Here is a 12,073-nt window from a genome sequence, read left to right as displayed (position 1 = left end):
TGGGCCAAAATTCACCGATTTATTTAAGACCAATTATTCTGTCCTCAAAGACGTGAAAGTTTTGGGACGTGTCTATTTCCTGCTGCGATGATAATCCTTCATCCTTCGTTTCGATTTGACTCAGAAACGCTGAACGGCACCAATAAACACGTTGAAACGGAGAGAATGTGACCTTCATCTGACCTTCATCTGACCTTCATCTGACCTTCATCTGACCTTCATCTGACCTTCATGTGAGTAACTGAATCCTTATTTATGACTCTGTGACTCACGTTATCACTTTTTTTAATCTTATCTTATCTCCTTCACTAGTCGTGAGGTTCTCCGATGCTTCCTGTGATCCGAAACGGACGGATCCCGTTCCAGGCGGTTCACCCGGGTCACATGACACTCGTTACCGGGTATAAACACGGGTCCAATCCGGTTTCAGGGTTGCGGCCGCCCCCCCCCCCTTCTTTGTCTTCATTTCCCAGGCAGGAAACATTTTGGATTGAGTTCATCCCACGCCTGAGGCCTGGCTGACCCAAAATGCTTTCTGTAGAGCCACGCCCACCTGGAGGCGGGGTCTGTGCCCAGGTTTCTGGCTGTTCTTAGCAGTTTTGTCCTCAGCAGGTTCTGCAGGTCGACGACCTGCTGCGTAGTTTGGGTCATCACTAAAATCTGACGTAATGGACGCTGACCAATCACAGCTCTCCGTGGCTCTAATCCCTCGTTACTCGCGGTTAACGTGTTCCAGGACTAGCCGTGAAAAACAAAATTCTGCAATAAGCCGACAAACTAGTTGTCTTATTATTTACAATAATTTAAAGGTTTGTTAACCCCCCCCCAAAGGCAGAGTTAAAGTCAGCTTTACTGTCTAGTAATAAAGTATGTACAGGACAGACTGCAGGTCTGACCCACAGTAAACAGGTAGTACAACAGGCAGTACAACAGGTAGTACAACAGGTAGTACAACAGGTAGTACAACAGGCAGTACAACAGGTAGTACAGGCAGTACAACAGGCAGTACAACAGGCAGTACAACACAGATTACAGATGCTACCCCACCGTCTTACCCCACCCCTCTCTTACTGACTGCTCAAAGCGGTTTCAAGTGTTTCTCTGACTCCTGTGAGTCTCAGAACGCAGCACACTTCCTGATGCTGTCAGCCAATAGCGTACGTGTACGGTATCACGTGACCTCCTACTAAAAATCTACCATGTAGGGAAGCCGTGCGTCTCGGAGCGCGACTCGGCGAGGGATGGCCGTGGTTTTTAATGAACATGTCAGGAGGACCCCACGTCATCACGTGACAACACGGCGAGCAGCTCCCCCCCAGCGCCACACATAACACGCGTGACGAGGAACATGTGCTGTGGCCTCCCTCCCCTCTCCCTCTTGTCTCCACATTTCCTGCCGGACCTCTGCTCCCTCTGAACGCCCCCCTCCCACGTCCTCCCTCTCTAACCGCGACTCCCCAGACGGATCCAGGCGCTCGGCTTCGAGGCAGCGGGAGCCCAGGGGACCCACGGAGAAAAGTGAGACAGCAGCGCCTCAGAAAGTGGGAGGAGCTCGTGAACAAGGGATGAATACGTCGCCGGCGCTGCAGCTGCTGAAGCTCCACCTCCTCCTTTCTCCCAGATTCCAGGAGTGTTTGTTTCCTTTGGGAGTGTTTTCCACTGGTCTGTCACTCACAGACCCCCCCACACTGGAAAAACAGTCTGTGCTGCAACCGCAACAGCATGAGGTCAAGTATGCACTGAAACCGATTATGGGATGCACACCTTTAAATAGAATATTAGAATAATTTCTGATTCAGTCTCAAAATAATTTAACAATTAAAGTCAAGAAGCAAAATAAACTTAATCCTCCGTCAGAAACCAGCTTAGTGACCTCTGACCTCCTGGCTCACACAACAGACGGTTGTGTTCCTCTGCTGACATCCTGTTCCACTCGTTCTGCTGTTTCTTTAAAGGTCAGTGAAGGTCATCAGCTCCAGCTTCCTCTGCAAACTCGGTTCTTCTCAACAAGAGCACGAACTCGACTGGAGCGCTGGCGTTTGTTTGGCTGACGGAGACGGATGCAGCTCGTCTCCTCCACATCCACGCCTCTACGGATCCCACAGCGACGATTCACGGTGCAGCGAGTGTGAAGACGCTCTGATCCCGCCTCCCTCAGGACGCCAAGAAGACCTCTGAATGGAGATTGTGTGTTTCTGTGGACACACACACACACACACACACACACACACACGCTCGCCAACACACCCACAAACTCCTGCTGTAACCCCGGTTTGATTGGAAAGCGTCGGTAGCTTTCTGAGCACGCATCGATCCGGTCAAAGGTCACCGGATCGCGTGAAGAATTTGGAATCATTCAAATTTCAGATTTGAATTTGCGCTGCGGAGGAGTGTGTGTTTAGTCGTGTTTAGTCGTGTTTAGTCGTGTTTAGTTTGTGTTTAGTTTGTGTTTAGTCGTGTTTAGTTTGTGTTTAGTCGTGTTTAGTCGTGTTTAGTCGTGTTTAGTCGTGTTTAGTCGTGTTTAGTCGTGTTTAGTCGTGTTTAGTCGTGTTTAGTTTGTGTTTAGTTTGTGTTTAGTCGTGTTTAGTTTGTGTTTAGTCGTGTTTAGTCGTGTTTAGTCGTGTTTAGTCGTGTTTAGTCGTGTTTAGTCGTGTTTAGTCGTATTTAGTTTGTGTTTAGTCGTGTTTAGTTTGTGTTTAGTCGTGTTTAGTTTGTGTTTAGTCGTGTTTAGTTTGTGTTTAGTCGTGTTTAGTCGTGTTTAGTCGTGTTTAGTCGTGTTTAGTCGTGTTAAGTCGTGTTTAGTTTGTGTTTAGTCGTGTTTAGTCGTGTTTAGTCGTGTTTAGTCGTGTTTAGTCGTGTTTAGTTTGTGTTTAGTCGTGTTTAGTCGTGTTTAGTCGTGTTTAGTTTGTGTTTAGTTTGTGTTTAGTCGTGTTTAGTCGTGTTTAGTCGTGTTTAGTCGTGTTTAGTCGTGTTTAGTCGTATTTAGTTTGTGTTTAGTCGTGTTTAGTTTGTGTTTAGTCGTGTTTAGTTTGTGTTTTGTCGTGTTTAGTCGTGTTTAGTCGTGTTTAGTCGTGTTTAGTCGTGTTTAGTTTGTGTTTAGTCGTGTTTAGTCGTGTTTAGTCGTGTTTAGTCATGTTTAGTTTGTGTTTAGTCGTGTTTAGTTTGTGTTTAGTCTTGTTTAGTCGTGTTTAGTCGTGTTTAGTTTGTGTTTAGTCGTGTTTAGTCGTGTTTAGTTTGTGTTTAGTCGTGTTTAGTTTGTGTTTAGTCGTGTTTAGTTTGTGTTTAGTCGTGTTTAGTCGTGTTTAGTCGTGTTTAGTCGTGTTTAGTCGTGTTAAGTCGTGTTTAGTTTGTGTTTAGTCGTGTTTAGTCGTGTTTAGTCGTGTTTAGTCGTGTTTAGTCGTGTTTAGTTTGTGTTTAGTCGTGTTTAGTCGTGTTTAGTCGTGTTTAGTTTGTGTTTAGTTTGTGTTTAGTCGTGTTTAGTCGTGTTTAGTCGTGTTTAGTTGTGTTTAGTCGTGTTTAGTCGTATTTAGTTTGTGTTTAGTCGTGTTTAGTTTGTGTTTAGTCGTGTTTAGTTTGTGTTTAGTCGTGTTTAGTTTGTGTTTAGTCGTGTTTAGTCGTGTTTAGTCGTGTTTAGTCGTGTTTAGTCGTGTTTAGTTTGTGTTTAGTCGTGTTTAGTCGTGTTTAGTCATGTTTAGTTTGTGTTTAGTCGTGTTTAGTTTGTGTTTAGTCTTGTTTAGTCGTGTTTAGTCGTGTTTAGTTTGTGTTTAGTCGTGTTTAGTCGTGTTTAGTTTGTGTTTAGTTTGTGTTTAGTTTGTGTTTAGTCGTGTTTAGTCCTGTTTAGTCCTGTTTAGTCCTGTTTAGTTTGTGTTTAGTCGTGTTTAGTCGTGTTTAGTCGTGTTTAGTCGTGTTTAGTTTGTGTTTAGTCGTGTTTAGTCGTGTTTAGTCGTGTTTAGTCGTGTGTAGTCGTGTTTAGTCGTGTTTAGTTTGTGTTTAGTCGTGTTTAACTGTGATTAATTTGTGTTTAATTCGTGTCGTTGTGTTTTGGAGCTTGTTTTAGAGTCTGGGGGTCAGAGAGGCCGTTCGGGCTTGAATCCCGTCCCGGGGCGTCTTCGTGTTGGACGTGGTTTCTGGATGACTTCATTTTAAACGTCCCTGTCGTGTTTCCATTCACGCTAGTCCGACACACAAACACCTCATGTTATACCGTTAACATCGTCTGTGGTAGAAATACACGCTTCGATCATAGAACTCCTGCAGGAGTCCTTTTAGCACGTTAGCTCCGTTGTTCTTTGCATTGGACCGAATGAGAAACACGCCAAGCGCCAGGAGCCGACTCCTGCTGCTACACTTCCTGTTAGCATGTGGTCGTTTTAGCGCTGCGTCTCCTCACGCCTGATGTAAATATTTTGGTTGGCGTCTAATAAAAATCAGCCTCAGCTGTCCTCCTGGTTTTCATCTGCAAGGAGCAGGAAGATGGCGGCGGTCCAGGAGGTAATCAGCGTCCGGCGCCGCCGGCCCTCCTCCTCCTCCTCTTCCTCCCTCCTTTTTAGGATTTGTTCCTCCACTCGTTTCTTCGCTTCGCTCGCCCGATTAATGCAGATCGATGGTCGGGCTGCTCTGCAGACGGATCGCTCGTGATGGATGGGTGGAGGCGGAGAGCTTGGCGGCAATTCAGGAGAGAAAATCAGAGCCGGTTGCCGTCGGCGATACGTACACAAACCGACGGACGAGGTTCCGCCTCCTGAGAACATCAGAGCGGTTCCTCATGGGAAGAAGATTAAACTTTATTAAGATTAAACTTAGTTTATTATGAAAAGACTCGACTGAAGCGTCTGGAAAAATGAAACGACCTCAACCGCTGAGAAATATTTGATTTGTTATGATGTCATCATCGACCTGCCGCTAAAGCCGATGACATCAAAGCTGCTGAAATCTAAACCAATGACATCAAAGCTAATGCAGTCAAAGCTGATGACATCACCGTTACTGTTTACGACTGGGACGGCGAGCGTTTTGACCTGCAACCGGATTTTCATTGATAAACATTAATGCGACAACGTTAGCATTTAGCGCCAACGGCCTCAAAGTTTTTTGTGTTGAAGTTAATTAACTTAAAACTCACATTTTATTTGCTACATTATAAACTTTATTTGCTACATTATAAACTTTATTTGCTACATTATTAACTTTATTTGCTATATTATGAACTTTATTTAAATTATGAACTTAAACCCACAGATAATTCAGAGAAACGATCGTAAACGATCCGAACAAAGACAGACACACTGAGTTTGGATAAAAACGGTTTGTTTCTCTTTCCAGAAGATCCCTGAGGGACGCCAATTTGCGTCCTATTGGGATTGGGATTAGAGTTTAATGTAATTAAATTGGACTGGGGGGGCTTTCTCGCTCCGTTAGCGCCCCCCCTTGGGACTTCAGAGCTCTGAATTAAAGCCGGCTATGGTTCATCAGGTTGCTGCCCAGGATGATGGAGACCGCTGCCGGCTCAGGAGCCGCCGATGACCTCCTTGATCCAGCCGCTGAGCCGGGTGATGCGGGTGTAGACGCCGTACTGGTCGGGGCGTCCGCAGCCCCTCCCCCAGCTCACCACCCCCACCAGGTACCAGCGACCCGACGGCTCCTGGCACACCAATGGACCGCCGGAGTCTCCCTGGCAACAGACGAGATGCTAAAGCGTTCATGTGGAAGGGGTTAACCACCGTGGGGGTCGAGGCCCCGACCCCCCCTGGTGGAAAAACGGACTTAACCGTCTCCTGGTTTTGTTCACGGGTCTCTCTGTACCTGGCAGGCGTCTTTGTTTCCATCGCGGTACCCAGCGCAAAGCATTCTGGGAGTGATGAGATGACCATACGAGCGGATGCAGGCCTCCTCACTGACCAGACGTACCCCCACCGCCTGGAGCGCGTTGACGGCGCCGCCTGAAGGGGGCGCAAGAGGAACAGGAAGAGGAAGGTGAGCCAACGAAGATGCTTAAATGATAGATGATGTTTAGTTTAGTTTAGTTTAGTTTAGTTTAGTTTAGTTTAGTTTAGTTTAATTTAGTTTAGTTTAGTTTAGTTTAGTTTAGTTTAATTTAGTTTAGTTTAGTTTAGTTTAGTTTAGTTTAGTTTAGTTTAGTTTAGTTTAGTTTAGTTTAGTTTAGGCTAGGTTAGTTTAGGTTAGGCTAGATTAAATTGGGTTAGGTTAGGTTAGTTTAGGTTAGGTTAGGTTAGGTTAGGTTAGGTTAGGTTAGGTTAGTTTAGGTTAGGTTAGGTTAGGTTAGGTTAGGTTAGTTTAGGTTAGGTTAGGTTAGGTTGGGTTATGGTAGGTTAGGTCAGGTCAGGTTAGGTTTGGGTTAGGGGTCAGGCTTGGTTTAGGGTTAGGGTTAGATTTATGGTTGGGGTTAGGTTTGGGGGTCGGTTAGGTTTAGGATTAGGTTAAGGTTATGTTCCGCTTACGGTTAGAGGTTAGGTTTAGGTTTAGGGTTGGGTTTAGGCTGACCAGTCCTTTATAGACAACTCTGCGTCACACAGAACGATGAACTTCTGCTCTTGTGACTAAAATAAAACCACATGACATCACAAACGCTGCGTCGAATAAACCGACAACTCGAAAAGCACCAAATAAAAGTCCGCATTAAGATGTTTTATGTTTGTAAAACTGCACTTTGCGAGGCGTGAGGATGTGTTCCTTCAGGTCAGAGACGAGGTCAGATGGAAGTCAGAATAGAATGTAAGGAAAAACAAATGTGTAATAAATAGATGTGAGACCGTCGTATGGATGGGAAGATCTCCCCAGGAGTTAAACTGTGAACTGTGGCAGTTCTCTGACTCCTCACCCCCCTCCTCGACGGCCCCCCAGCCGGCGACCCAGCAGAGCAGGCCCGGCTCCAGCTGGTGGGTTGGTGGCGGCAGGCAGGCGGGGCTGGCGTGTCCGGCCGGCGGCGTGGGCGCGGTCCGGTTCAGCTTGAGCAGGGCCAGGTCGTAGTCCTGGGAGACGGCGTCGTAGTACTGATGGATGTGAATCCGCTGCACCGGAACCACCCCCCCCCCAGGGCCGCAGCAGTCCAGCTGCACCTTACCCAGATGGACCGTCCACTGGAAGGGGGGGTAGAGACTGCAGACACGGGGCGGTAAGCAGGTTAGCATTCCTGTGAATGGAGCACGCTGACATGCTTTTGTTTTGAAAGGACATTCTACGTCCACTTCCTTCTTACTGGTCGTCCTGGAAGCAGTGGGCGGCGGACACCACCCACAGGCTGGATATCAGCGCTCCACCACAGATGTGGACCCCCAGAGTCTGCAGGCTGGCCTGCCACGGCCAGTCCCCCTCCCCGGCATCTGCCCCCCCCACGATCCGGCTGGGGGCGGGCCTCAGACCGCATTCTGAACACACAGGGGGGCATTGGGACACAGCTGATGGTCAGGAACTAGCATTTTTATTTGTATTGACATATGAGGGGGGTCATAGCTAACCAATCTAGTTCCTGTTCTGCTGTCCTCATGTCATGTTCTCATGTCCTTCTATTCTCATTTTCTCATATACTCATGTTCTCATGTCCTCATGTCTTCATGTTTTCATGTCCTCATATTCTAATGTCCCCATGCCCTCATGTCCTCATGTCATGTCCTTATGTCCTCATGTCCTCATGTTTTCATGTCCTCATATTCTAATGTCCCCATGCCCTCATGTCCTCATGTCATGTCCTTATGTCCTCATGTCCTCATGTTTTCATGTCCTCATATTCTAATGTCCCCATGCCCTCATGTCCTCATGTCATGTCCTTATGTCCTCATATCCTCATTTTCTCATGTCCTCATCTCCTCATGTCATGTTCTCATGTTCTCATGTCCTCATGTTCTCATTTCCTCATGTCATGTTCTCATTTCTTCATGTCCTCATGTCCTCAGTTCATGTCCTTATGTCCTCATATCCTCATGTTCTCATGTCCTCATCTCCTCATGTCATGTTCTCATGTTCTCATGTTCTCATGTTCTCATGTCCTCATGTTCTCATTTCCTCATGTCATGTTCTCATTTCTTCATGTCCTCATGTCCTCATGTCCTCAGTTCATGTTCATGTGTACTCATATCTCATGACCTCATGTTCTCATATTCTCATGAACTCATGTTCTCATTTCCTCATATTGTCATGTTCTCATGTCTTTGTGTTCTCATATCTTGTTCTCATGGTCACATATCTTCATGTCCTCCCCTTTCTCATACTGTCATGTCCTCATGCCCTCATGTACTCATGTCCTCATGTCCTCATTTTACATGTTATCATGTCCTTCTGTTTTCATGTTCTTCGGTCCTTATGTCCACGTGTCCTCATGTTCTCATCACATCATGCTCTCATGACCTCATGATCTCACCACACTGATCCTCATCGGAAGCGTCGGGGCAGTCGTTGACCAGATCACACTCTGGGTTTGTCTTCTTCAGGCAGGTTCCGTCGGCGCACACGTAGGTCATGTCTGTGCACGGGACGCCTGGACACACACACACACATGGCTGCATATGTGGTCATGTGATTTGAGTGTGTGTGTGTGTGTGTGTGGTGTGTGTGTGCTACCGTCGGTGCAGTTCATCTCGTCCGTTGCTTCGGGGCAGTCAGGCTGTCCGTCACACAGCCTGTGGTTGTCCACACACTGACCGTCCTCTGGACACTGGTGCTGCGCCACACACACTGAAACACACCCCGATGTCAGCTGACCAATCACACGCCTACTTAGCAATGTGCGCTAACGCTAACGACACCTGTAGAACGTCATGGAATGGTTCATCAATTATTCCCAATCCCTACCGGTGGGCACACCTGGAACCTGGAGCTGGGCGTGGCGCTGGAATCAGCGTCCAAAAGACTCACCTCAAAGCGCCCGGCGCCATTTCTGTGGTGAGTTTTAACTAAAGCGTTTGAAGGATGATAAATACCACAGCTCCTCTCGTCCAGCCCGTGGGGACAGTCGCTGATGCCGTCGCAGGCGGGGACGCACAAACCGTTGGTGGGGCACAGGAACCGGTTTGGACAAGCTGTACAGAACGGAACCTTCAAACGGGTCACTGATGGGTCACACAGCAGGGGGCGTCGACCGACTGGCAGCTTACGCTCTGATAGGTTGAAGACGCTGTATCCCAGCTGGAGGCCCGGCCCGGTGAGTGACGCCTCTGACGTCATGACAACCGTGGTCGTCGTGGAGAGCGGGAGGAGGCGTTGGTTGAACGTCTGCAAGCTTCTGGTTCCGCACAATCTGAGAAAGGGTGACACTGGGGTCAAAGGTCAGTCATGTTGTTATCACATGTCGACTCAACTTTTTTGTCACGGCTTTCAAAGTTGCTTCTGAGCTGAAAAATAAACTTCCCTCACATTTACAGTGTGTGTCAACGCCTCTACAGGGGGTTCTGGTGGGACGCTGCTGCCCCCTGCTGGACATTTATCACACGTTGCTTACTCTAAACAATTTTACCCAAAATAAAAACTTTCTTACGACTGGTTCTGATTGGATCTCAGGTGGATACGGGTGTAGTGGGAGGGGGCCCTGAGAGACTCATCTTGAATACACCTCACCTGCGGTCCTGGATCAGCCACTGTCCCTGGGAACAGGTTTGGTCGGGGCCCGCTACGCTCAGCTCATAGCCCTCGAATTCCAGAGACAAGCCCAATCCCATACCCGACATCTGAAACCACCAACAAGATTATCCGATCGGGCTCAAGGTGGAACGGTCGGATGAAGACTTTCCTTACAATGAACCTCCAGGTGCAGTTGGCGTTGGGGGGATAGTAGCTGGGGAAGAACGGCGTCCTTAAGGTCCCCTGGACCCCCGAAACCTCCTGTAGCTCAATGGTGGCCCCGCATTCTGAGAAAGAAAGAGGCGCTGGAATCAGTCCATACCGATCTCAATACCAATGGTTAGCAACATGGTTCTGTTCAATTCATTGGACCCCATTGGTCTGGGCGGTCTTACCCTGCTGGTCCCAGGCTCGTGCTGACAGACTGAAGGGATCTTCATAGTCACCTGGACCCCGTTTCCAAACCACTGTCATGAACTCACCTGAAGACAGGATCTGCGTCACATGATGGCGTCTGCAGCCGGACGCCCTGAGGAGAGGCAGGAAGATGCCAGAATGAAGACTACCGAAGTCCAACAAACGCTGCAAGGTTGTGTCTTTAAACCCAGCCCCTCCGACATTCAGCTCCTTCTAACTGGTTGAAACTCACGAGGTGATGAGATGAGCCTCCCTGGGGACCATGGAGTCGTACACCCACATCCTGTCGCCGCACCCCGGCTGGAACCACTCCACCTGGAGCTCCAGCTGGGAGCCTGGGGCCGCCTGGAGTCGCCACATGCAGTAGGAGTGCCTCGTGTCCGGGCCAGGGAGAACCAGGGGACTGGACACCACCCTCAGGGCATGGTCACAGTCTTAGAGGGAAAGATGTCCAGAGATCAGCAGACAGATTGGCCACGTTGCTGATGACTCCCCCAACGTGCTTCTCTTTGCGCTCACCACTGACGGACAGCGAGGGGAGGTGGAGGAGGTATCCGTTGATGCATGCCGCCTCCTGTTTGGACCCTACGTTGCGCCGCAAGCCGTCATACAGGCTCCGGGTGACCCGCTCCAGGGTGACCCTCCCAACATGGCTGCTGGGGACGGACATCACCACCCAGAAGTGGACCACAACACTCCCCTCCCTATGTGAAAGACCAGAAATCTGCATGCGATGTATACGATTCTTACCTCCTGAAGCCACACCCAAAAATGATGTCACCACACGCAGACAGGCCCCGCCTTCCTCACATCCACCACGGAATCATGCTTACGAACTCAAACGACATACCCAAAGGCAAAGACTGTCGTCTCGTTGAAGTATCGAGAAAGACTCGAGTCCTTCATTGCCGTTTGCACCTGAAAGACGAGGACAGACAGCGTCACCTGTTCTCAGGTGCACTGGACGTGTGTCATGTGATCACCATCAGATTCACGCTTCCTGCTCACCACTTCCTGTATGTTTTTGGCCTCCTTCTTGAAGGCAGGACTGTCTTGAGAGGCCAGAGCAGCAGAGAAGTTCCTGTTGAGGATGGAGAGGGAGGCGGTGAACTGCTGCCGGACGCGACGCTCCAACGTCCACACCCGGTATTCTGTTGGGGAGGGAGGGTTAAAGGTCAATGCGATGTGAAGGAACGCCATGCAGGAAGCAGCGGCAAGGACGATCTAACATCTAAAGGTAGCCATACAGAAAGAGGACAGGAAACAACTTGAATCGAATTTGGCGTAGGGCGAACTCCTTACCCAGGAAGTACCAGAGCAGCACAGCTGCTGCAGTGATGAGGATGATGAAGATGATGAAGAGGGCTGGGAGACACCCACGGGACCGTTTCCTCCTGGTGGACGGACCCACGGCTCCCACCTGCTTCAGTTACTAGTCGTTAATCCTTCGCGCACGCATTCACTTGAACGCACTGAGCTAACGTAGCTTTTAGCATACTGACCCCATCGTTGGGAGCAGGAGCGACGCCCTGGTCACCCGTCATCGACTTCCTGGAGCCGTGGCCGGGCGCCACGGCGTCAGTCCTCATCCATCTTTTCTTGAGGAATCTTCTGGCGCTCCATGGAGGTCTCTCTATGCTCTGCTAATGGATTAGCATCTGTAGTCTCAAAGCTGATGCTACCATCATGGCTAACGTGTTCTAAATGAATCATCGGTGAGTCAGATCTACAGGTGAGCTGATGCAAGAAATTGTCGCCTAGCAACACTGATGCTCCCAGTCCACTCCCCTATTCCAGGTGGCCTGATGGGATTGAAGCAGGGGGCGTGGGCTGGTTGTAGACTCCCAGAGTTCATTTCACCTGACTTGAAAACAAGAAATCCCAGTAGGCGTTAGAGAGAGCGAACCGAACGCAACGGAAACATAAAGAGGGACGATTTTAGAAACGTTATTCCGATCGTTTTCAAGGTTTTATCCTCCTGCGGTGAACTGTAACCAAAAGACTGTTTGGAGAAAAGGTTCAAGGGTCAAACTCTTTGACAACATCTTTTTATCTATCACACGGTTTAAACATCGTACAGACGATC

General features: G+C 48.8%; 1 protein-coding gene across 4 annotated transcripts; it reads right to left on the bottom strand.

Annotated features, from left to right (window-relative positions):
- Positions 1-5,506: 5,506 nt before the first annotated feature.
- LOC137599889 (transmembrane protease serine 6) lies at positions 5,507-11,617 on the bottom strand. Of its 4 annotated transcripts, none has more exons than XM_068321112.1 (17): positions 11,490-11,617; positions 11,290-11,407; positions 10,996-11,138; positions 10,838-10,905; positions 10,507-10,691; positions 10,220-10,421; positions 9,966-10,099; positions 9,745-9,857; positions 9,568-9,677; positions 9,108-9,250; positions 8,934-9,032; positions 8,575-8,688; positions 8,375-8,491; positions 7,217-7,385; positions 6,839-7,116; positions 5,803-5,939; positions 5,507-5,689 (listed from the first exon to the last, which is right to left on the bottom strand). In XM_068321112.1, the coding sequence occupies exons 1-17, from the start codon at positions 11,574-11,576 to the stop codon at positions 5,507-5,509; spliced, it is 2,400 nt and encodes a 799-aa protein (XP_068177213.1). In that variant the 5' UTR covers positions 11,577-11,617. The 4 variants fall into 4 exon arrangements, with proteins under 4 accessions (XP_068177213.1, XP_068177214.1, XP_068177211.1 ...); XM_068321113.1 differs by having other exon boundaries at positions 5,507-5,671; XM_068321110.1 differs by having other exon boundaries at positions 8,934-9,250.
- Positions 11,618-12,073: the final 456 nt, after the last annotated feature.

This window comes from Antennarius striatus, chromosome 8 (genome assembly GCF_040054535.1).
Source record: "Antennarius striatus isolate MH-2024 chromosome 8, ASM4005453v1, whole genome shotgun sequence".
NCBI lineage: Eukaryota > Metazoa > Chordata > Actinopteri > Lophiiformes > Antennariidae > Antennarius > Antennarius striatus.
The sequence above is the reverse complement of the archived record's forward strand: the minus strand, read 5'-3'. Positions and strand labels throughout refer to the sequence as shown.

Excerpts from the sequence above, each read along its gene's own strand:
- LOC137599889 (XM_068321110.1), bottom strand. The coding sequence starts at position 11,576 with ATGAGGACTGACGCCGTGGCGCCCGGCCACGGCTCCAGGAAGTCGATG. Across the intron at positions 10,906-10,995 it reads CCAAAAACATACAGGAAGTG|GTGCAAACGGCAATGAAGGA; the intron begins GTGAGCAGGAAG and ends CTCGTCTTTCAG. Across the intron at positions 5,690-5,802 it reads GAAACAAAGACGCCTGCCAG|CATCTCGTCTGTTGCCAGGG; the intron begins GTACAGAGAGAC and ends TGAACGCTTTAG.